Source organism: Takifugu rubripes, chromosome 1 (assembly GCF_901000725.2).
Source record: "Takifugu rubripes chromosome 1, fTakRub1.2, whole genome shotgun sequence".
In the NCBI taxonomy this organism is placed as follows: domain Eukaryota; kingdom Metazoa; phylum Chordata; class Actinopteri; order Tetraodontiformes; family Tetraodontidae; genus Takifugu; species Takifugu rubripes.
This window is the reverse complement of record NC_042285.1, coordinates 7,024,247-7,049,644: the sequence shown is the minus strand read 5'-3', so window position 1 is coordinate 7,049,644 and position 25,398 is coordinate 7,024,247. Positions and strand designations below refer to the sequence as shown.

At 44.4% G+C, this 25,398-nt stretch overlaps 1 protein-coding gene across 8 annotated transcripts in view; it reads left to right on the top strand.

Moving 5' to 3' along the window:
- The window catches only part of jmjd1cb (jumonji domain containing 1Cb), a 116,477-nt gene that overhangs the window by 41,659 nt on the left and 49,420 nt on the right, over nucleotides 1–25,398 (top strand). For 5 of the 8 annotated variants that reach the window (XM_029838715.1, XM_029838693.1, XM_029838710.1 and 2 more), the window contains 3 exons: nucleotides 322–446; nucleotides 716–859; nucleotides 3,866–3,907. In XM_029838715.1, the coding sequence (XP_029694575.1) occupies nucleotides 322–446; nucleotides 716–859; nucleotides 3,866–3,907 (311 nt within the window). Of the gene's footprint in view, nucleotides 1–321; nucleotides 447–715; nucleotides 860–2,546; nucleotides 2,571–3,865; nucleotides 3,908–25,398 lie in introns of those variants that run through there. The other 3 variants (XM_029838724.1, XM_029838700.1, XM_029838717.1) reach the window with 2 other exon arrangements.

Sequence of the window (25,398 nt, the reverse complement as noted above, 5' to 3'; positions counted from 1 at the left end):
CATCAAGTGGGAATAATAGGAGATGCATGGTTTAACCCTTTTATTTTAGCATGTTCAAAAATAATGTTTTGAATGGGTTTCAATGAGCACATTTTTGTGCTTAGGTGTGTTAATACCCTATTGTCCTAAAAGTCTTAAATTAGTTATTTAGAGTCCTTAAAAATGCACAGCCCTGTATATATCATAACCAATATGCATGCAAAACTAAAGATATACACTCGAAAAAAGCCCAAAACCCAAAAATGTACCTGTGCACACTGTGGGGTTAAACAATGACAGTAAGTTTTTGTTTAGTGAATAAAATTTAATTTCCTTCTATAGGGCCATATTCTTTGAATGGATACCGGGTTCGTGTGTACAGACAAGACTCAGCCACCCAGTGGTTCACAGGAATTATAACGCACCATGACCTCTTCAGTCGAAACATGGTTGTTATGAATGACCAGGTATGCTCACCCACCTATATTTAAATTCCGTTTAGGGTATATGTAGATCTCAACAGCCTTGCATCTGTCAAAGCATGAGTTTTATGCAAGGCCAGCTACAATATAATGCACTGCATCTTTCTTTAAGAATACTTGCTTAGAGAGAGAGTATACTGACTGTTTATTTGTGAATAAAAGGGTCACTCAATTTATTATTTAGGACAAAATAATGATTCCAAGACACGCATTTTACATGTGGACAATAATGAATAAATGTGGTTTGTGTTCAGGTGCTTGAACCTCAGAATGTGGATCCATCTATGATTCAGATGACCTTTCTTGATGATGTGGTCCACTCCTTGCTAAAAGGAGAAAACATTGGTATTACTTCCAGAAGAAGGTCACGATCCAGCCAGAACAACAACGCTGCCCATGTAAGTAAATTCAGAAATCTCTACTAGCGAGCCTTAGAAGGATACAAATGGAAAGAGTATTTAAACAGCACCTTGGAGGAAAAATATGCAATTGATGCTAGTGTAACATAATTTCCTGATGTCCATGATGAATGCTGTATGTTGTTGATGATACCTGCCAAGCTCATTTTTTTCTTTTTACACATGCAACCCAGCTTTTACTGCCTAGTTACAGTGTAGGTATAGGTTTTTATTTCTTATATACATAACAAACTATGCGGTGCATTAGTGACATCTAAAATAACCCCAAAATCTCTTATGGCACTGTTGAAATAGATAATAATTAATTTCTAAAACACTATTTTGTGTATTATTTCTAAATTTGATAAGCTCAAAATTAATAAGTGCTTTTGCTAAGCATGCCATTTAAAAAGGAAAGGTTTTATTTGTAGAAGCATTGTTATGTCATGACTGCGTAGACTTTAAATGACAGTAGTAGTTATATGTTAATATTGCAATTATAATTTGTGTGTGCTGGATTACAGCATCTAAAAATGCACTCACTGGCCTGTTTATTAGGTACAACTTGCTCATAAAAGACTGGTCAACCTTTTCCTTTGGAGATGCATTGGTTTTTGGTATACATTCAAAAAGGTGTTAGAAACATTCTTCAGAGGTTTTTCAGGGTGTTGCTGCAGATTTTTCTATGCTGTGAATCCAGTTCACTGCATCCCACATGTGTTTATTGACAGATCTGGCAAGCGCAGAGTGTGCAGGAAACTCATTGTCGTGCTCCACAAACTAATTTGAAATTATATGAGCTTTGTTATATGGTACATTATTCTGCTGGAACTAGCCATCAGAAGATGGGTGGACTGAAGGGAGGGAGTCGATCTGATTCAGTATCAGTAGTGAGTATGGATACAGTACAATTCATGGATTCTAATCCAACCTGCAGAAATTTCTGATCCAAGAGTCATGTCTGTTCTTTAACATTGGCTGCTAAAATGACTCCACAGTGCTAGTCTGCTGGCCAGAACTTCTGGCTGCAAACCATGGAACAGGTTACAGTCTTTAGACATAAGAGAATGGAGACACCGTTCTACAGTTTTCAGTTAGGCAGTTAGCAGGCTAGCGCTAAGCAGCATTGGGGTGTGCCACCTTTTCAACAATCATGTCCACTGTGTGTACACTCAAAATACTACAAAGCCAGACAATAAGGCCCAATGTTTGCAAAGCCGTCATTCCGAGAGGCCAGTTGGAGATTCAGTTGGAGCGTACAATACCATGAGCCCAATCAAACATTATAACAAAAGACAAACATGAAAGCACACAAAGAATATTTAGCAAGGAGGAAGAAAAATGAAATGAGCCATTAGGAATCACTTCTGAACTGGGAAAGAGTTATTATGGGATTGTTTCAGTTTCTGGCATCCTTTTCTGACCTCATGTTGCCTTTTTGGGACATAGATGCATACATATACTTGCCTACAATCAATCAATCATTCTTTATTTATTTATATAGCGTCTCTTATAATCAAACTTGTTTCTAGGCACTTTACAGAATCCCAGGGCCTGACCCCCAACAAGCAACAGTGGCAAAAAAACCTCTCCTTTAACAGGAAGAAACCTTGAGCAGGACCAGGCTCATGTTGGTGGACCTTCCTGCTGCTGGCTGAGGAGAGGAGAGCAGAGCAGAGCATGACCCAGTGGGGTGACAGAGGCCTGTCAGGTGATCATGTTTCTGGATCCCGGCAGCCTCGACCAATAGCAGCATAACTAAGATGTTAACCTAATAATTAGACGACCCCCTAAGTATGATACAGAGAGGAATGTATTACAACCACATAAAATAATCAATGGACATGGTCAGCAACAATATCCAGGTAGGCTGCAGCATTTAAAAGATGCTTAACTGGTACTAAGGGGCCCAAAGTAGGCTAAGAAATTATCCTTCACACATTACACCACCAGCCCAAACCATTGATAGAAGGCAGGCTGGAACTGTGCTTCCATGTTCTTTACACTAAATTCTGACCCTATGATCTGAATGTCACAGCTGAAATCAAGACTCTTCCTACTTAGGAAGCATTTTTCCAATCTTCTATTGTCCGATTTTGGTGAGCCCGTGTGAATTGATTCCTGTTCTGACAGCAAAGTGAGACAGGAGTGGTCACCCGGTGTGATCTTCTGCCGCTATAGAACTTCTTCAAGATTCAACGTGTTGTGCTTTCAGATATTCTATTCTGTCCTTGGATAGAAAAAGTGCTTATTTAAGTTACTTTTGCCTTTCAATCATCTTGAATCAGTCTGTCCATTCTCATCTGACCTCTCACATAACTGCTCAAGACATTTTCATCCACACAATTGCCATCCACTGGATATTTTCTCTTTTGCGGACCATTCTCTGTAATCCCTAGAGATGGTTGTGTTTGAGTATCCCAGTAGATCAATGCTTAAATGCATTGAGTTGCGGTGATGTGACTTGCTGATCATGTTCACAAGCAATTGAACGTGTCTACCTAATACAGTGTCCGGTGAATGTATTTTTAAATAAATTTTCTGCAGCAGATTATTTCAATTATGATTATGTCTGCAGATTTCTGTTCTGAAATATTTGATATTTTATGCAGTTATGTATTTTACTGCTTTCTTTTTTGAACGTCATTTAGCTTCTTCGTCTAGATTCATAGACATTGGTCAACATTATCCAAATCTGAGAGCATGCAGATTTTCAGTTTGACACATATTTGCTGTCCCCCAATGCTTATATTTCTTTATATGTTTTAGATTTAAAATCGTCATTTATTCAACACTAATACGTATACCACCCTTTCATTTTTCTGCTTCTGTATATGATACATATTGCATAGTCAAAAATGCATGATGCACATATTGAAGATGCTTATGAATGGTCCAGTTAGTCATTTCTGATCCTGAAGCCTTTAACGAAATCACTCCTTTCCACATATTTTTTCTATATACCTTTCTTTTTTCCTCTGATTTTTTTTTTTTTACATATTAAAGAAGTCAGGAGGGAGACCCAGCGGGACCACTGGCAATGCTCAGGTACTCCCAACCCCTCCTCGCACAACAATTTTCAAAACCACCCGCAAAAGTAGCACCAGAGCAGCACCACATTGTTGGGACATCCTGATAATAATTAATACAAAATAGTCCAACCTGGAAGTAACAAATGCATTTACTGACTTTTCAGCATCGTGTTGGGACAATAACTTCCCAATCTCTTTCTCCAATGAAAAAGGCATTTATAGAGACTGTTTTAATATGTGAGTTAAAAGATCGAGCTCTGTCCAAATTGACTTCAAGATTCCTCAGAGAGCGACGAGAGGTTAAGGGGATACAGAATGCTGCTGAATAATGTTTCCTAAGGGAAGCATGTACAAAGTGAGAAAAGATTGGTCTAAGTACAGAACCTTGTGGAACTCAATGGCTAACCCTACTGTATGAAGAGGGAACATCGTGGACATGAGCAAACTGGTATCTATCTGATAAATATAATTTAAACCAGTCTAGTGCTGTGCCGAGGACCTGTGTGAGGATGAAGTTTTGATCACCCGCGCTGTTCGTTCACTAGACTCAGAGTAACCACGCAAACAACTGGAGTCCTTTGCAAAGGGGGAGCTGAGCAGCAGTTCAAGCTTCCTCTGTCAACTCCGTTCGTCTGCTGCTCGCTCACCTCTTTTATTGGTGCAAACAGAATGGGTGTCTAAACAGGATATCATAATTCATTGTCTTCTGACATCTTTACAAACTTCTCTAATCCTGACCAACAGGATACGTCTAAGTGCTGAGCTTGATAGTAAGCAGCTTCAGCACTTTTACGACACTCTCATGTTCTTCCTTTCCTATCAACATTCCTCAAACACTCAAAGTCTACATACAATAGCATTTAAAGATAATACTAATAACAACAATAACAATAATCCTTCTCACATTTCCCTCCTGTTTATCGTTAAATGCGTCTAGATTTTCGTCATCAGTATTACATCTTTACATTTCCATGAAATTTCAATGCATTACGTCATTTTCCTAGAAACACATTTCTTACACTCAGAATTCAACATGTATACAGCTTAAGACATCTTGAACATTTCTTTTACATCTTGTATTACATTGATCCATTCTTCTTCCGATTCCTCTTCATCGTCGTCCAGTAGAGATCGTTCTTCCACCTGCAGCAAAGTACTAGTAACAACTTCATTTCCTTTTAGATCGTCTTCACAGGTTCCGACGGGGTTCAGCCGTTGCTGGACCTATACAGGCCGTCAGCCGTTTACGGAGAGTCCGCCACTGCTCCCTCGCCTTCACCTGGAAGAATTTTCTGTTTCTTACAATGGGAAAGGTGTATCCACGACAGTTTCCCATCCACTCGAACTGCAGTCTTTGTGGTCAGCTGTACTTGATAAGGACCTTCCCATCTAGGCGTGTTCCACCTCTTCCGCACAAACTTCTTCACCCACACGTAGTCGCCCGGTTGAATGGGTTCCTGGGGGGTGGAATCTGTGGAAGACACAGGACTAGGCAGAACATTTACAGCATTCACACATCGGTTGAGTAACACTTTTTTCAGATAATCTGCTATTGTTTCCTCAACATGTTCTAGCTCATTTGTTGTTGCAAAGTATGGTAGGCAATAAGGCCGCCCATATAATGCTTCAAAGGGTGTGATGCCTGTTTTCTTGTGTGGTGTTATGTGCATCCATAATTTCACCAGGTCGAGACAAAACATCCAGTTCTTTCCTGTCTCGTCCATACACTTCTTCAGTCTGTTCTTAATAGTACCATTGACTCTTTCAACCAACCCTGCACTCTGAGGGTGGTATGCGCAGTGATTCTTCAAATCAATGTCCAAAGTTATTCCTACAGTTTTCACTACCTCATTTACAAAATGGCTTCCATTGTCGCTCCAGATGACCTTCGGGATGCCAAACCTGGGAATGATTTCTCTACATAGGACTTTTGCCACTGTCAGTGCATCTGCTTTTGCTGTGGGGAAAATTTCCACCCACCTAGTAAATCCATCTAACACTACTAGACAATATTGTTTACCTTCACATGGTGTTAGCTGAATAAAATCTAGAAAAACTGTGTGAAATGGATGATTTGGCAATGGTGTAGTGCCTGCAGGGGCCTTAAGGGCTCCCTGTGGGCTGTGTTTTACACAAATAACACATTGTGAACAAAATTTTTTAAGTATGTATGAAGTCCTATAGTGTAATAATGTTCATTAACCATCTGTACCATCCCTCCTGTTGAGACATGGCATGGCCCATGGCTCACTAATGCTGCCCATTTATGCATATTTCGGGGAAGGATTGGTTTGTTTCCTATGGTTAATAGTCCTTTATCATCCAGTTTGGCTCCTCGCTTCTTCCATGTGGCCTTTTCCTTTTCTGGAGCACTTTGTTGCATTTCTTTTAGAATATCATTACCTGCAGGTTCTAGGCTAAATGATTCTTCCTCACCATTATCAAGAAGTGTGTTGTTATTTGCTGCAGCCTTTGCGGCTCTGTCAGCAAAGGCATTGCCTTGTGAGACTGCGTCTGTGTTGTTAGTGTGTGCAGTGCATTTACATACAGCTATTTTGCGTGGCTGCTGTACTGCTGCCAATAACTTTTTTAACAGTTCTGCATGCATGACCGGTTTGCCCGTCGAAGTTTTCATCCCTCTTAAATTCCATTGTTGAGCAAACACAAACAACGTGGAAAATGCATATTGACTATCTGTGTAAATGGTAACATCTTGTCCTTTGCTTAATTCACAAGCACATGTGAGTGCGACAAGTTCTGCAGCTTGAGCAGAATAGGAGGAGGGAAGTGATTTCGCCTCCACCACCTCAGTTGCTGTAACTACTGCATAGGCAGTTCTAGTGCGTCCACAGTCATCCTTTCTCGATGATCCATCTACAAAGAGTGTCTGTCCTGTAGTCAACGCGACATCACTAAGATCTGGTCGCGGCAGGACCGTAATGGAGACCTCATCCAGGCAGTTGTGCTGGTGTCCCTCTTCTGCGGTGGGTAGCAGCGTTGCTGGGTTTAGGGTCGTGCAGCGACGAATCGTCAGATTCGGCTGAGACAGCAACACTGCCATGTAGGAAAGATGACGTGCGGGCGACAGGAATGCTATCTTACTTTGTAGCAGCAGTATTGACACTGCATGTGGAACTAGCAAAGTTAGCTCATGATATAGCACCACTCCTGCGGAGGCTTTTACTGCCTCAGACGCTGCCACCACTGCTTTAATGCATGGCGGGAGTGCACAAGCTACGGGATCTAGCTTGTGGGAGTAGTAGGCCACTGGCTGCCTCTTATCTCCGTGCTTCTGCAATAAAACTGAAGTCATAAAGTCACCCTTGCAATCCACGACCTGCTCAAAAGGCTTCTGATAGTCTGGCAGCTTTAACACTCCAGCACTTACAAGGGCCTGTTTTATGTACACAAATGCTTCTTCAGCTTCAGGGGTCCATGTTAACACATCAGTCATTGCTAAGGGATTATCATACATCAATGCTTGTAAAGGGGCAGTTATTTTCGCATAATCTAAGATCCATGATCTGCAAAAATTCACAAGTCCTAAGAATGACATCATCTGCTTCTTTGTTTTTGGTTTTGGAGCATCAAGCATTGCTGTTTTCCTCGACTCAAGAATAGCTCTTCCATTATGTGTCAAAACATGGCCCAGATAAACCACTTCCTGTTTCACCAGTTGCAGTTTGCTTTTGCTTAATTTATGGCCTTGAGAGGCTAGCCAGTGTAGCAATGCTAGCGTGTCTGACCAACAATCTGCCTCTGTTTTTGACGCCATGAGGATGTCATCCACGTAGACAAGGATTTGACTTCCACACGGAGGTTTAAACTTAGCTAATGATGACATCATTACTTGAGAGAAGATTGTGGGACTTTCACAGTAGCCCTGAGGTAACCTTGTCCAGGTATACCTCCGTCCTTAAAACGTAAATGCAAACCAAAACTGGCTGTCTGGATGTACTGGTACAGAGAAAAATGCATTGGATACATCGATCACCGTGTACCACTGATGTTCAGGGTTTAAGTCATTCAGCAGGGTGTATGGATCTGCGACTAAAGGAGACCTAGGGACCACTGCAGCGTTTACAGCTTGCAGGTCCTGCACCATCCGCCAGCCGGTAGATGGTGGTGACTTCCTTACTGGAAATAGGGGTGTATTTACAGGAGACTCAGGACACTCTCTGATGACTCCTGCTTTAAGCAGTGAGTTAAATATCGGAACAATACCCTCCTGTGCATCAGTCTTAAGGGGATATTGCCTCTGAAATGGTCTATAATCTGATTTAGGAATTATTTTTACAGGTTCTGCTCCTTTTATAAGACCTACATCTGCAGGTCCTTCCGACCATAATTCAGGGGGAAGCTCTTTCAGCTTCTCCTCTTCCTCCTGCGTGAGGAAGATGTTTTCTTCTCATGAACTCTGGTCTGTGAGGTGCGTTGCTGGATGTGTCAGCAACCATGTTTTAAGGGGAATACGCCACACCTGGAACTGATCATTAAAATCAACCTCACCCTTAGGCCTATAGGGCAGGCTGCTCCAGTGTTTTACGTCACATCCCAAGTCTTGCCATCTTTTCTTAAGCGGTTTAGCAATAGAAACATGTGGTACAGAACCTGACACTTTGAATAGTGCTGCTGCTTCGGTGGAAAGGCTTCCTGCCGTGCAGACAGCTGTTTGACCACACACATATAGGTGCATAATTACAATCATTTGTGGATCTTTAAGTTTAGCAAACTTCTCTGCATAGCTTGATGTGCCGTGTGAGTCTGATTTACAGATCTCACCAATGCGCTCCACGTGCATGGTTACATGCAGGTCAGCTTGATTGTGGAGCTGGGCTTCGGGCTGTAAGTATGACAGAGCTTTACCATATAACATAGTGATTGGGTCAGAGAATGGAGGGGGCTGCTTTTCAGGAATGTTGAGTGACCAAAATTTACTGCACGTCCCTCCTTCCCTTACCCATAGATTAATCATTCTATCTACAGACCACATTCCTTCGGCTGTAGTGCGAATCATCAACTGAAGCTGAGAGATAAGATCTCTTCCTAATAGATTTACGGGACATGTGGTGGAGATCACGAAAGGAGCTTTAAGTGTGATTCCACTTACAGGGTCACAAACATCTACAGGAACTGACATTCTTTCTTTAGTTACGAGACCATTTGCTGATCTCACAAAAATCTGTGTAGAAGTTGGCTTTAGGGCTATTGGATCTCTAATTACTGATTTACCTGCACCCGTATCTACTAAGAATGTTAAAGAATTGCCTAACACGGTCAGTTGTATTTCTGGTTTGCCTTCAGCAAACAGGAAGATGGTTTCTAAGTCTAAAACATCTTCTAGGTCATCTTTTTCAAATTGATCAAATTTTGTGCCCTGATTTGTTTTAATTTTTGTGACATCTTTTTCCAGTTCTAGTCATTGTTGAGGTGGATTAGAACCTTGCTGCTGTCCTCTATTGTATCTCTGGTCACGTTGTTTCTTTCTGCAATCACGTTCCCAGTGTCCATAATTTTTACAATAATGACACTGATCATTTTCACGGGAATTGCCTCCTCCTCCCCTTCCACCTCGGCCTCGCCCACGCCCTCGGCCTCGGCTTGGGAAAGGATTGGCATTGAAAAACATGCCTGTTAACTGATTCTTACTTTTTTGGCATTGTCTTTCAGCATGCATAGCATGTTGTTCATAGCGGCCTAGGTTACAAATTCCGAAATCAACTAACTGTCTCTCTACCCAGGTTTTTATCTCTGATTTTGATCCCCCATGTATAGCTTGCTTTAACTGCTGTTGGTAGGGACCTTCTGGTTCTTCCGCATACGGAATTCCACTATTTTTCCGGAACACATCTTTCATTCTCATGCTATAGTCTTCAAAACTTTCGTCAGTCTTTTGTCTTGTGGCCGTAATGGCGCTGTAGTCAGCTCGTCTGGTAAAAGTAGTTCGCATGCGCTCGTACAGTCTGTCAAGTCTGTCATTTAGTTCTTGGCTGCCAGGCTGCCATGGTTGTTGAGTGGCTGGATCCACTGGGACCCAATCTCCTCTAACAGTGCCCCATTTCTTGCCATTAACGCACATGAGGACTTGCTGTGTTTCTCTTTTTCTTGATTTTGTTTTTCTCTTCTATATTTTGATTCAGTGAGCCAGAGGTGACATTGTGTCAACCCCACATTTACTTTTGGATGTTTCTTTCCATATTCTATTAAATCTTCTTTTAATTTTATAATATTGCCTGGCCTGTCTAAGTTACCATCCCAATCGAACTTAGTCATCCACAGCTGAACATATGAGCATGAACCTGGATATTTGTCTTCCATGTGTTTACATGATGCTGGGATTTCGAATTCAGCACCTTTTGTGGAATGTTGGTTGCCCATGTTTGCACTTTATTTATCAGTTTTTATGTATTTGAATGGAGACGCCTGATCTCCCGACTGAACAACCCTCAATCCCTACAGGATATCTAGTTCAGTCCCTCCGCCGTGGCCTTATAACCCCTCTTTTTTAATCAGGAGAGTATACACCAAGCTTCTACCTCCGAGGAGGCGGGTGTATCTTGCCTCTGCTTCTCTCCTGATGACCAGGCAGGTAATACCGCGGTATTTTTCGTGTAGCGCTTTTCGTGTCTTATACTCACTCCGTTGTCTCTATGGTTTCTCTCTGAGTTGTTTTGGTGCCTTCTTCCCGTCACTGGAGATGGTCGCCCTGGGAGGGACGAAGACCGGCCTTCCGTCAACTCGTGATGAAAGGTCTTTCACTTCGGACGTCTTTTGACTCCGGCTGCGCAGACTTCGGCGTTCGGTCGTCCCACGGCGCTCCTCTCCAGGTCTTGGGATCCGGCTCGAAGGACCAAATTTTGTGAGGATGAAGTTTTGATCACCCGCGCTGTTCGTTCACTAGACTCAGAGTAACCACGCAAACAACTGGAGTCCTTTGCAAAGGGGGAGCTGAGCAGCAGTTCAAGCTTCCTCTGTCAACTCCGTTCGTCTGCTGCTCGCTCACCTCTTTTATTGGTGCAAACAGAATGGGTGTCTAAACAGGATATCATAATTCATTGTCTTCTGACATCTTTACAAACTTCTCTAATCCTGACCAACAGGATACGTCTAAGTGCTGAGCTTGATAGTAAGCAGCTTCAGCACTTTTACGACACTCTCATGTTCTTCCTTTCCTATCAACATTCCTCAAACACTCAAAGTCTACATACAATAGCATTTAAAGATAATACTAATAACAACAATAACAATAATCCTTCTCACACCTGTTCCTGTCTCTGAAACAGAATGCTATAATCAACTTTATCAAAACCAGCACTGAGGTCCAGCAGAACCAGCATAGAAACCAGTCAATGATCTGAAGCTATAAGAAGATCATTAGCAACTTTATTGAGTGCTGTTTCTGTGCTGCGATGAGCTCTATAACCTGACTGAAACATTTTAAAGGTGCTCCAGTAATTGAGTCACCACCACCTTCGCAAGAATTTTAGAGATAAAAGGAAGGTGGATATAGGCCTATAATTTGCTAAAACAAGCAATGGTTTAATTACTGCTATCTTATAGAAGAGGGTTACATAACCTGTTGCAATTGTAGAACAATTGAGCTGATCAAGAATATGACTGCCAATGGTAAAACACCCTTCATCAAATGTGTTGGGATGGGGTCTAAAAGACACATGGTGGACTTAGATTTGACAAAGCCATTTCAGAAAAATGTAAAGGAATTTAAGGGCTCATTGGAGACCCCATATATTCCGACAGTCAAGATGCTGAGAAGATGTCCCTAGGCATGTCCTTTATCATGCCACATGCATCTTGTTTTGCTATCGGGAAAGCTTCTACCCACTTAAACCACATGTCTCCTGTTACTAGGCAGTGTGTTTTCCCTTTGGAGGGAGTTAATTCAATGAACTCCATTATAATGTGTTCAGAATGTCTGTCTGGAGGTGGCTGGGCTATCAGTGCTTCCACTTTGCAGACTTCTGGCTTGAAAGAAATTGAAGCATGTTTCACAAAATTTTTTAACCACTGGAGTGAACCCTTTAATAAACCAATGTATGGCTTGCAACATCCCGCCTTTTGATACATGATCTAACCCATGTGGTGATTTGGCAAAATGAGGCGAAATTTACCAGGGATGCGAGACTTTATCCTTTGGGCCAGTCCAAGTGGCAGTGGAACAATTGATGGTGGCACCAGCCAAATGCCGTTTTTTTGGCTGGATTGGCAAAAGTGTCAGTGAGAGAAGAAGTGGGAGAGGTGTCATGGATGTGAGTGTATTTGCGATTTAAAGGTCCCCCAGGGGATATTTAGCTGCAGCATCAGCAGAAGCATTGCCCTTGAAAATAGGATCGAAGGAACCAGTGTGTGCAGAACATTTTAGAACAGCAATAGGGGAGTGAAGGAAGAGAGCATCAAGAAGAGCAGTGGTGAGTGTGTGATTCAAAACAGGTTTGTGTCAGAGTTTAAACATTCTGACATCACCATAAAGCACCAAAATAGTGTACGATTCCAAAGGCGTAGAATCTGACAGAAATAACAGAAAGCTCAACTCTATTTGTTTGGTCAGAGTTACAGAAGGCAGATCCAGAGTCATATCTGGGTTTTCAAGAGGTGTGTTTCTGAGGTCTGGTGCAGACCTGATCAAGTGTTGCCAAGCAGTCATGAGGGTCACCATCATCAGGCAGAGGCAACCAGAAAGCAGGGTTAAGCTCATTGCTCATTTTACTGTGACATTCATTATGCAAAGAAGACATGGCTGATACCACAGGAATACCGTATAGCAGAAAGGTTGGCAGTTTTATTTTTCTTGTAGAATGAGGGTCAGCAATTGGGGTATCAAGAGGGTTAGAGAAACGTAGCCAACAATGTCCCTTGAGGCGGTCAGCAGCAGACCCCAGCATGCAGACACAGCGGAAGGCCCGTTGCTACTGGGTAGGTCAGTCTCTTGGGAACTGGGCTGAGAAGTGGAAGGTTCTTGGTTCAAGCCCCAGTGCAGACTAAACATTGAAGGTTTTCTGGTTGTAGGTGAAGGTGCCAGAACACCTTGAGAGCATTGCTGAGGTACCCTTGAGCAAGGTACTGAACCCACAAATGGTCATATAGAGCCCTGTAACGCAGTGGTCCCCAACCTTTTTATCACTGCGGCCGGGGGGTTGAACTCCTGGATAAGTGTGCCCACAAAGACTCACAAGCGCTACTCTCCCCTACTCGCTACGATAACGTTTAAATGTCCCTTCAAAATAAGCTACAGATACGCTACATAGACGAATTTTAAGAACATTTTATTTTCATGAAAATTCGTACGCGGGAATCACCTACCGGGTTAAATCCATATTTTCAGTAGAACTCATAATATTGTCTGTTAAAAGCTTTCTTTTTCTTGGAAGAGTGCTCTTCTCCCGTCTCTTGATTGGGGCTGTTCTTTTCGCAATTTTTTTTAAAAGATGTCATTTTGCTCGCTTGTGGGTTCAATTTTGGAGCTTAAGATGTAACCAAGAGAATCTGGTCATTTCCCAAAATGTTTTTCAATATAAAAGATCATTCAGACTCAGCTAATGCATAAAACGGAAATATTTAATTATTTCTTTTGCGGCCCAGACCGGCCTGGTGGTTGGGGACCACTGCTGTAATGAACTGGTGACTCATCCCAGGGTGGACCCTGCCTTTCCCCAGTGTGCACCCCCATTATCCCAAAAGGGATAAAGTGGTTAAGAAGACGAGATGAGACTCCATAGTAAGAGCACATCCCAATAAATGACATCTCTTTTATAGTGTGTGGTTTGGGCAAGTCTATAATGCAATGCTTACATTTTTGAGATAATTTCTTTGTGAAGTGATGTCTAAGGAAGGTCACAGAGTTTTGCACAAACTGTAATTTGGATAAACTAGCTTTATGCCCTTCAGCAGCTAAATTCTCTACTAAGGAGATAGTGTCAGTGTTGCATTGCTCCTCGGAAGGAGATCTTGAACATATTGAACAGGAACAGTACCAGGAGACAATGATAAAGGTACTAAGCTAACTCTTAGCACTTCCTTGTCGATGGTGGGAGATTCATCGAAACCTTAGCAAAGTCTGGTGTAGGATTTCTCTTCAAATTGGAAATCAAACCAGTACTGGCTGTCACGATGTACAGGAACACTGAAGAATGCATTAGACAGGTCAACAACAGAGAAGTACTTAGGCGTGGATGGAATCTGAGCCTAGATGGTGTAAGGGTTTGGAACAAGTGGGGCAAGGACATGCACTGCTGCATTTACTGCATGCAGGTCCTTTACAAAACACCACTCATGGAACATAGAACTATTACACCTGCTTTCAACAAAGATTAAATAACTGGTTGATTGCTCTGAGCATCTTCTGATGTCAAAGGGTACTGGGAAAGCTTTGGCCTGTAACTGGATTTAGATAGAATAATGACTGGTTCAGCATTTTTTATTCGTCCTACATCATAATTATTTGCTGCCCACACAGAGGATGGTACCATTGAAAGTGTATCTGTTTGTAGCAGAATAGAGACAGATGGTGAGGTGGAATGTAAGAGAAGATAAACTGATCATAGCGCAATTCTGTTGGGGGGGGGGGGTTGTGTAAACGCCCTCTGAAGGTTGCCAGTCCGTAATGTTATTACAGCACTTTACAAAAGGGCCCAAATCTCATCAATAATCAGTCACTGCCTTGGAGACATGAGGGTTGGAGTTGGCACAGCACCCAATACGGTGGGCTGCTAAAGGCCACTGTGTTTGGTGTGAACTTTGATCACTCAGACATAAATCTGCCAGTGATTCTTTTTGGCCCTGTTTGCAGGATGTGATGGCTTGCACATTGATCATTTTTGGAAAAGCTTCTCTCAGCTCATAGAGTCTTTTACTGGCCATTTTCAGGAAGATTCATGCCCCCCGTTAGTGGTCTGCAGGGCCAAGGTGTATGGATAACAGTCTGTTTAGCTCCAAGTTGGGGCAAACAGGACACAGCAAACTTTAATTATGTCGGAGAAGGCTTCTCCTCCGTTGGTGATGGGTAGAAGATGATGCAGGCTCTTCTTCATGTCTGAGTATGTCCATATTCAATAAACATAGGCTGCATCAAAATCAGGGCCCATAACTTGGATAATTGGCGCTTGAAAGACGGTGGGTCCCTGCAGGATGAGATTGCATAGTGTCTTTGAATTGGTGTGGAGAGGAGAGAGGTGGGGAGGTAGTGACTGAGAGGATGGTGCTGTTGTGCTGGTACTGTCAGTGATGGTGAATCCTTGCGGAGGTAGAAGTGGCATTGTCTCGATGTGCTGGTGGGCAGTCTGGGTGGGGCACAGTCGAGGAGAGGATCCTATGTCCCTGCAAAAGGAGGAGAAGCGGGGTGCGTGAATCTGGCTGTGAAAATGGGTTTCCTGCACTAATCATCTGCATGTGGGTTTCAGCATGCGGGTAGCCTTGATAAGGACGAGGCTGCGTAATTTGATCAGCCTTTTCTTCGTCTATTTTGATGTTCTACTGCTTCTGTAACTACTGTCTCTGTCATGCTTCCGCTTCACTTTTCCACATATTTAAACACGTTCGATGTCTTTTTTATTTGCAGTTCCTCCTCCGATTTAGTTATTTGTTTAAGGCTTAAAGAACCCCTTTCAGGAAAACTGATTAATACGCATCATGTTGTCAATCTCGTGGTTGCATGATTTTCGTGACTGGGCTGTATTCCCATCTTAACCTAGGGTTTTGGCCAATATCTCCGATATTGCCTTAAAACACAAACGTCTTTGTGAGTCTTAGATACTTCTCCGGTACAATCTAATAATACCCCTTAGTTTAACTACTGTGTATGATACCTCACGGTCTAACTGCAAGTGTAATTCCCAAAATCACTACGTCACTATGGCCTCGTAGTCCAACCACGAGTCCCGTTCCCAGAATCAGTACTTGAGAACGATCAGGGAAACTCTCGGAGCCAGTCCTCTCATCTTGTAAACTATTTTGTCGAGGTAGAAGAGAATCAGGAAAGATTCCCACCAATGTCCTTGAGTCCTGAGGGATCCTCAGCTATCTGGGTCACAGCACCAAGAATTGTAGAATTTTCTATTTGTCCGGTGAGAGTGAAATAAAAATGGTTCAGATTGGAGAAACAAGAACATCAGTACTTTATTTTAGGCCTCAAAGACACTGGTCAAACAGAGTGCAATGTAGTCTGAGTGAGCACCACATGCTGCAGCTTCGGAATGTTATCTTCTCTTCATGAGTCGTCATAGTCCCTGCTCACTGCTCACAAACAAGATATCAGTCAAGAGTTAGAGTCAGTTACAGGAACAGATAAAGTAACAAATGCAAACAAAGAATTCTACATATAAATTTTACTCTTACAGTCACATCATTTTTACCCTTACAATTTCAAAACAGAGGAGAATATACCTTCAATGCAGTTTCCTCTCATTTGCACATAGAAAAAACATATGCATGTAAAAAGGGCATATTGTACACTTTGGTATCAGGCTCTCAGCTATTTATATTAAATGCACTGCGCAGCAAATGCATTTTTTCCACCTCTGCTGTACTACATCCTTCCTCTATAACAATTCAGTCTACATTTGAATTATAGCAGTTCAGCATCTTTAAGAAGTTCTGACTATTAAAGTTTATCATATTTTTTATTGTATCTTCTTGTATTAAAAAGTTAATTCAGTTACTTTTTGACGTGTACCTTGCTTAATATTGAGGCTACAGTCACAGTATGATGCATTTTGGCTCTCATATTCATTCATTTTATTAAATTCAGTTTTATTTTTTCAAAGAATAAAGACAAACTTCAAATTATTCCATCCATCCATCCATTCTTTACCGCTTATCCGGGTCGGGTCGCGGGGGCAGCTTGAAACATGCTTGATATTATATCAATCTATTGAGGCACACTCTTCAATTTAAAGTCTTCTATACCACACTTTGAAGTCAATCTAACAACTAATATTTGAAAATGGATTGTGACCAGATTTTTTTTCTAAAACTTTACTTAAGATGGGAAAATGCAAGATTATTATACAATGCAAGATTATATTAATGTAATTATAATGTAAGACATAACTCCATATGCACATTCTGAGGCATTTAAAAAATTAGAGGGTCATAGGTTGATTAGTACTGGCAGGATGTCATGTTATAGATACTATTATTTTACTTTATTGGCTCTAAGTTCTTCATGTAATGAAATCAACACTTTTGTGTTGTTGCTTATCCATTTCCTTGACTTCAACCCTCCTCTAGCACACAAAGCATGAAGCTCTGACTAAGGTCACTGCTACACCTCCTGTTGCTACATTTTTTTAGTCAGTCATCTGTGTAGAAGTTGCATAGGACTGTGTGAACAGCTTCTGGAGATGCAACATTCTCTGTGATCCTTGAAATTCCTTCATGGGCTCATCCAACTTACCAGTGGGCCTCCAGAGAAAAGATAGAAGGTGTGCATCCTTTTCCGGCACCTCGCCTTTATAAAACGTCAACTCAATGCCTGCCATTATTGCTATTAACTCAAGAACTCACACATCTACTAGTGTGCTGGTTATCAGGCCACTGAAGCAACTTGCTACTCAGTGACTTATCCTGGAATGATGCTCTGCAATAAATTACCACCTGCAACTTTCTTTTCTTTGGACAATAGACACTATGGTGTGGGGCTGTCATTGCAGTTCAGCTGCTGTGTTGGAATGACTGCATAGCCTTTGATTATATTGGTTTCCATGAAGCCTTTGTAATCTCCAAGAAAATCAGGATTCCTCTTAAACCTCTTTAGCAAACGTGCAATATGCCCTTCTACCACACATCAGTTACTTGGCATTTGAAGCTTCTCATTCCTGAATGGCAATCCAATTCTGTCTTCAAAGGCCATTGTTTTTCCAAAGACTACTAACACATAACTACCTGAGCTGTAATCAGAACCTTCCTATTCTTTAATTACTCTAATTTTTGCTTTGTTTTCTGGTAAAGCTGTCTCCAACTCCAATTCTTTATTTTAACTTTAATTGTAGTTGTTTCAATCTCAAACTGCTGCTTAGTTGTCTCAGATTCAATCTCCATTTGTTGCTTCTTTGTCAGCCCTAATGCACATTCTCTGCTTCCTTTCTTGCATATATGGACAGAACTCATTGCAAGACTAACTTGAGACCCACATGTGTGAGCATATGCAACATTGCTGTCTGTGAAACACTGTCATCCAGTCCTACCTCATATTGCACTTCCTGCAGCACTGACATTTCAGGCTCACCTGAAAACCACTTTTTACTGTTTTCTTTTTCATTGATGCAATTTGCAGTTCAAACTAATTTTCTTGGTCAAACATTTTTTTAAATCTTTAGGACAAAACATTGCTACCAATGGAAATCGATCTAACACAAATGAAGAAGAAACATAGCAAGAACTGAAAAAAAAACATGCAAAATAAAAGAGGACATTGTGGCGGACACATTTGGGTGTATCTCACACCCAGGTGATGCATGGGGTGATAGGCGTGGTTAGCCCTTGATTGGATGCACTGTTCAACGCGCCATTCAGAGTTGGTCTGCTGTTGCAGAATAAAGACGTCTAAACCACCTGCTCTGTCCGAGTCGTTCCTCGTCCTGCCACATTGGTGACCCCGACGTGATTTGAACATGTTTGAGGCAGCAGACGATGGTATCTCCTCTTCGGCAATGTCGCCCCGACACGCGCAACCAGCCAGTGTCATCGCGTCCGTGAAGCTGCCCGACTTCTGGCAGAGCGATCCGGCCCCGTGGTTCCAGCATGTCGAAGCGCTTTTCCACCTGCGAGGAGTCACCGAGGACGACTCCAAATATTATTTGGTGGTCTCTGGACCAGCAATCCACTCGCCGCGTCATGCAGCTGCTGCGGGATCCGCCACCGCGCGGAAAGTACGCAGCGATCAAAGAGCTCCTGCTCCGGAGGTACAGCCAATCCGCCGCGGAAAGGGCGGACAAACTGCTTTCCCTGCCGGGTTTGGGCGATGGTTCGGCGGTGGACCTTATGGACAGCATGCTGTCATTGCTGGGCTCAGACGAAGGCGGGTTCCTTTTCCCGCACATTTTCCTGCGCCAACTTCCACATCCGGTCCGGGCGGCCTTGGCGAACTCCCCGAGTTTGGCGGCTGGTGATTTCCGTGGTTTGGCTGAGGAAGCGGATCGTGTGCTGCTGACTGCGAGGAGGACCTCCGTGCAGAGCGTGTTGGCGGATTCCCGGCTGCTGGTACCAGAGGACACAGACCAGGCGATGGTGGCTGGAGTTTCCTCCCGGAGGAGGAAGAGTGACCTGTGTTTCTTCCACCAGCGTTTTGGCCACAAGGCCCGGCGCTGCGTTCCTCCATGTGCGTTCGAGACGCAGGGAAACGCCAGGGCCAGCGCTCAGTAGCAGCTGTGGGCGCTGGTGAACAGGAGGAGCTGCTGTTCGTCAAAGACTCCCTGTCAGGCCGGCGGTTCCTGGTGGATTCTGGTTCCCAGAAGAGCCTCCTCCCTCCAGGCAGCGCAGACCTGTCATCCTCGGGCGCAGGCCTCCAACTGACTGCTGCTAATGGTTCCTCTATTGAGACATTTGGTACCAGGTCGGTGACTGTTTGTTTTTCTGGACGCAGGTTCACATGGGACTTTGTGTTAGCCTCCATTACTGTTCCCATCATAGGCGCAGATTTTCTGTGTTCTCATGGTCTGCTAGTGGATGTTGCTAACCGACGTCTAATCGATGCTGTGTCTTTTGCCACCTTTCCATGTCTGACGGGGGGACCTGGGCCGCTGGCACATGCCAGTTTTGCTGCGGCGGGCAATGTTTTTCAGCGGTTGCTGGGTGATTTTCCGTCGCTTACTACGCCTGCGTTTTCCACGGCCGTCACAAAGCACGGGGTGGAGCACTTCATTCCCACCGCGGGTCCGCCCGTTTTTGCACGCGCCCATTCCGCACATACAGGATTTTTCCGTTCGCTTGGCAGGCACTACCATTTTCTCCAAGGTAGACTTGGTGCGGGGCTATCATCAGGTTCCGGTGCGTGCCGAGGATGTGCCCAAGACTGCCATGATTACCCCGTTTGGGCTTTTCGAGTTCAGGCCAAGGTGGGTCAGGTGCTCATCTGCCGAAGGACTTGCTACCAATATGTCGTCCAAGTAGACGAACACAAAGGTGAGGTCACGCAATACCGAGTCCATTAGCCGCTGAAAGGTCTGTGCTGCCCCCTTCAGGCCAAAGGGCATGCGCAGTCATGCTTTGTGTGCTAGAGGAGGGTTGAAGTCAAGGAAATGGATAAGCAACAACACAAAAGTGTTGATTTCATTACATGAAGAACTTAGAGCCAATAAAGTAAAATAATAGTATCTATAACATGACATCCTGCCAGTACTAATCAACCTATGACCCTCTAATTTTTTAAATGCCTCAGAATGTGCATATGGAGTTATGTCTTACATTATAATTACATTAATATAATGACCCACCTTGGCCTGATCGTAAACCCAGCGAAATGCCAGTTTGGTCTGCCGGTGATTGATTTCTTGGGCCACCGCATTTCTTCTGATGGTGCAGTTCCATTGCCATCTAAGGTGCAAGTGGTGGCGGAATTTCCTCGTCCGGTCTCCGTTAAGGCTCTGCAGGAATTCTTGGGGATGGTGAATTTTTATAATCGTTTTCTCCCCAGGCCAGCCCACCTCCTGCAGCCACTGTATGAGGCCCTACGGATGAAGAGGGCTACTGATCAGGTCGACTGGACTACCGAGCGGGTCCAGGCGTTTGAGGGAGCCAAGTCTGCCTTAGCCAACGCCACACTGTTGGCACATCCGGCACCTCGGGCGGACATCGCTTTGACGACTGACGCCTCAGATGTGGCCGTCGGGGCAAAGGTCGAACAGAGTGTGGGTGGTGCATGGCAGCCCCTTGCATTTTTCAGTCGCAAGCTACGGGACAATGAGCGGAAGTACAGCGTTTTTGACCGGGAGTTACTTGCATTGTACCTGGCTACGCGTCATTTTCGTTTTCTGCTCGAGGGCCGGTCTTTCACGGCTTATGTCGACCACAAACCTCTGACATTCGCTATGTCAAAGGTGTCGGAGCCTTGGTCTGCGCGTCAGCAGCGTCATCTGGCGGCAATGTCGGAGTTCACGACTGACGTTCGGCACGTGGCTGGAAAAGCTAACCCGGTGGCCGATTGTCTGTCGCGGGTGTTGATTTGTCCTGTGCACTTAGGGCTGGATTTCTCTGCCATGGCGGCTGACCAGTCGGGGGACCCGGAGATAGGGGCTCTTGAGTCCACCGGTACAGGCTTGAAGCTGGAGAAAGCTGTAGTACAGGATGGCGGTCCTACCCTCCTTTGTGACGTTTCCACCGGTCGTCCCCGACCTGTGGTCCCGGTGGCCTGGCGCCGCAGGGTCTTTGATATGGTCCATTCCCTCTCACACCCGGGGGTCCGCGCATCGGTGAAACTGGTGAGTGCCAAGTTTGTCTGGCCTGGCCTTCGCAAGGAGGTCAGAGAATGGGCAGCAGCCTGTGTGGCATGTCAGCGTGCTAAGGTTCACCAGCACACCAAGGCACCCCTTGAACCATTCACGATTCCAGCCAGACGGTTTGACCACGTGCATGTGGACCTGGTGGGACCCTTACCTTACCATCCCACGGGTACACTCATCTGCTCACTATGGTGGATCGCACCACCAGGTGGCCGGAGGTGGTCCCTCTTTCCTCCACGACATCGGCAGACGTCGCTAGAGCATTTCTTTCGGCTTGGGTCGCACATTTTGGCTCCCCTTCCGACATTACTTCTGACAGGGGACCTCAGTTTGTCTCGGAACTCTGGTCATCTATGGCTAGGTCCTTGGTTCACCGTACCACTGCGTACCATCCTCAGGCTAACGGGCTTTGTGAACGCTTTCACCGTTCACTCAAGGCAGCATTGCGTGCCGCGCTTTCGGATGACAGCTGGGTGGATCGTTTACCTTGGGTGATGCTTGGTTTGCGTTCAGCTCCTAAAGAGGATTTGGATGCTTCGCCTGCGGAATTGGTCTTGGGACAACCGCTTCGTGTTCCAGGGGAATTTCTGCCAGAGAGTGCGCCTCCTTGTAACTTTCCTGCCGGAAGTTACTTTTCGGCTGGGCCTGCTCTGGTTCCATCCCCTGTGCTCCACTGTTTCCCGCTGTCGTTTGTACCGACGGACTTAGCAACAGCTAGTTTTGTTTTTGTACGACATGACGCCCACCGGTCACCCCTTCGCCCTCCGTACGACGGCCCATTCCGGGTGCTCGAGACGGGGGCGAAGAGTTTCGTGCTCGATATGGGTGGTCGGTCGGAGCGGGTCACGTTGGATAGGCTGAAGCCGGCGCATTTGCTGGTTGGGCAGGATGTGTTGCCGGCTCAGGTCCCCCGTCCCAAGGTCCAGAATGTCCCGTCTGATGATCTTTGTTCTAATTTACAGCCTGCTGTGGACTTTGTTTCTCCTGCCTACGACTCATCTGCGTTCCCGGAAGAGGGGCGCCGCAGCCGTTATGGCAGGTTGATGTCAGGGACTGAAATGTAAAATTGTTATTTTTCCTTTCCCTTTTTCTGCTGTTCTTCTCCCTTCTGGGTGTTCGGGGGGGGGCTGTGTGGCGGACACATTTGGGTGTATCTCACACCCAGGTGATGCATGGGGTGATGGGCGTGGTTAGCCCTTGATTGGATGCACTGTTCAACGCGCCATTCAGAGTTGGTCTGCTGGTTGCAGAATAAAGACGTCTAAACCACCTGCTCTGTCCGAGTCGTTCCTCGTCCTGCCACAACATATGAGAAGAGGGAAAGATTGTGTTCTTGGGACATTATTTTTTATTTACTCCTGTATCCTTGTTCCTTAGTCAACTCACTTCTTGATTGCCTATATTCCATTTCATGTCACAATTCAGATAGCCATGACTCGGGAGTCGTCGTCCTTCTAAACAAAAGTGAGGGGTTTTTGGTCACTAGTACCGTATTTTCACGACTATAAGGCGCACCTAAAACTGAGATTTTCTCAAAAATCGACGGTGCGTCTTATAATATGGAGCGTGGACCTTGAGTGTGGACTGAGTTCCAAAATCTGCTGTGCGCCTTTGGTGGGTGCACTACGGTAAACGCTCCGCCAATTGATTAGCGGCACACCTACGCGTAAGGATCCCCTAAAATGGCGCCGGTCAAGCGAGACGCGTATGAATGAGGCTTACTTTAAACTGCAGGCCATCGAATATGCGGCTGAAAATGGCAATCGAGCAATCTTAGTGTTTTCGCTTTATGAGGAGGCGGCATCTCTCCATACACGCAAGGACAACTGTTGCGCAGCGGCTGCCTGCGGATTACCAGGAGAGGGTGGCCATCTTCCGCACCTACTGCCGCAAAAAGATAACCGCGCCCAGCCACATCACCAACATGGATGAGATCCCTCTGACTTTTTACATCCCAAAATGAAAGTGCAAATAAGAGTAGAATTGTGGCATTTACAGATTGCACAGTATGTTGCAAATATGTTGTGAATATGCATAGAAAAGAACAAGAGTATAAGAAAAAAAATATATATTGGATTGCACAATAGCTTATCTGCAGATTCTGGAGGTAGTATGATTAAGTAGTGCAGAAAAAAAATATGCCAACCATGGGTTATTGGTGCTACATTAAGAGTTGTGAATGTTGTGCAATCTAACAGCAGTTGGGATGAATGACCTGCGGTACCGTTTCTTTTTACACTGTGGGTGTAACAGTCTGTTGCTGAAGGAGCTGCTTAAGGCCCCCACAGTCTCGTGTAGGGGGTGAGAGGGGGTGTCCATTATTGATGTCCGCTTGGCTAACATCCTCCTTTCACCCACCTCCTCAATGGAGTCCAGAGAGCAGTCCAGGAGTGAGCCAGCCATTCTGACCAGTTTGTTGAGTCTCTTCCTGTCCCTCTCTGAGCTTCCACAGCTCCAGCAGACCACAGCGTAAAACAGGGGTGGGGAACCTTTCTCATATCGAGGGCCATTTCAATTTTTATAAAGTCCTCCGAGGGCCATACTATTATGAACACATAGGGATGCAAAAAAAAGTCTATAACCACTGTGTTACTAAGTCTCATGATTGCTGCATTTGAGTTTGAATTATTTATTTAGCACACATGCATATAAAATCACCAAAGAAAATAGAATAAAATGACAAACAAGTAAAATATGTTTTCATGGTCATACAAAACAATAAAAAAAAGAGGTGCAGAGTTGAGCCAAGAGACCCGTAAGGGCCTGTTCGAGGCCTCTACTTACAAAAACTGCAATACAACAAGATAATCAAGAAAATAAATGAAAAGAAAGAAAGATAAAGACAATAATAATAACAACTAGAAATCACTCGGAGAGCGCAGACCTCCGCCAAGCGCAACAATTCCTGGCATATTGTGATTTCCACCATAAATATTAGTCCATATACTTTAGTACATATACTTTGACTACATATTTAGATTCCTTGACCATAAAAACATACCGTTAGTCACTGGAATCATAACAATATATGTCTTAGTTCAATAGTTATTCACGAAACAAAATTCACGCTTTGAAACAATTTTACTTGGTCCGGCGCGAGCGCCTCAGCGGCGGCTACGAGGCACGTTCACGAACTCTCCTTCGTCGTGAGGTTTCAGCTTCGTGGCTATTAATTCACTCACCACAAAACTTGCACGCGTAATATTCTCTCTGTCGGTACATGGTCGTGTGAACGCTGCTTGTTGAGCCTCCAAACTCCGGCGAAGAGCGTTCATTTTATCCAAACGCATCTGTCCTTTCAACCCGTCAGTTTAGCGTGTTTCGCTATGCATTTTTCGTCCGTGTCAATCAGTCCAGCCCACTACGTACATCACATGCTGTGTTCACTGACCCTGACCTTGACTCGGACATAACATAACCGTCTGTTTTATCTCAGAAAACGGGAAAATATTTCCTCTTGTTACGAAAGAAATTTCAGGATACGAAAGCCAAAAATACGCTACCGCTGCTACTCGCAGCTCGCGGAGTTTAGCGAACGGTCCCACTGTATAAGTGCACATATAAAATATAAAAATCGTATTGCGTTGCGGGCCGGTAGAAATGGTCTCGTAGGCCGTATACGGCCCGGAGGCCGGGGGTTCCCCACCCCTGGCGTAAAAGATCACTGATTCCACCACAGAGTCATAAAAAGTCCTAAGCAGTGTCCTGCACACTCCAAAGGAACCACACATGATGTTTTCCACAGGAGTGGAACTCCAGACTGAGGCTCAGGTTAAAGATGTGCAGGAGTACTCCACAGAGCTGATCTGCACAGTCCTTAAGTAGTCTGGAGTTGATGCCATCAGGGCCAGTAGCTTTCCTTGTCTTGGTCCTCCTCAGCTCCTTCCTCACCTGATCAGCTGTTATGGAGAGGCGAGGTGTGACTCCTGGTGAGTGAGGATGGGGGTTGGAGTGTGAGAGTCGATCCGGCAGGGGGTGGAGGGAGGTGGCGTGGTGTGAGAAGAGAGCTGCTGGTGTCTGAGGTGTTACGGGGGAGAGGGGGGATGGTGATGTGACA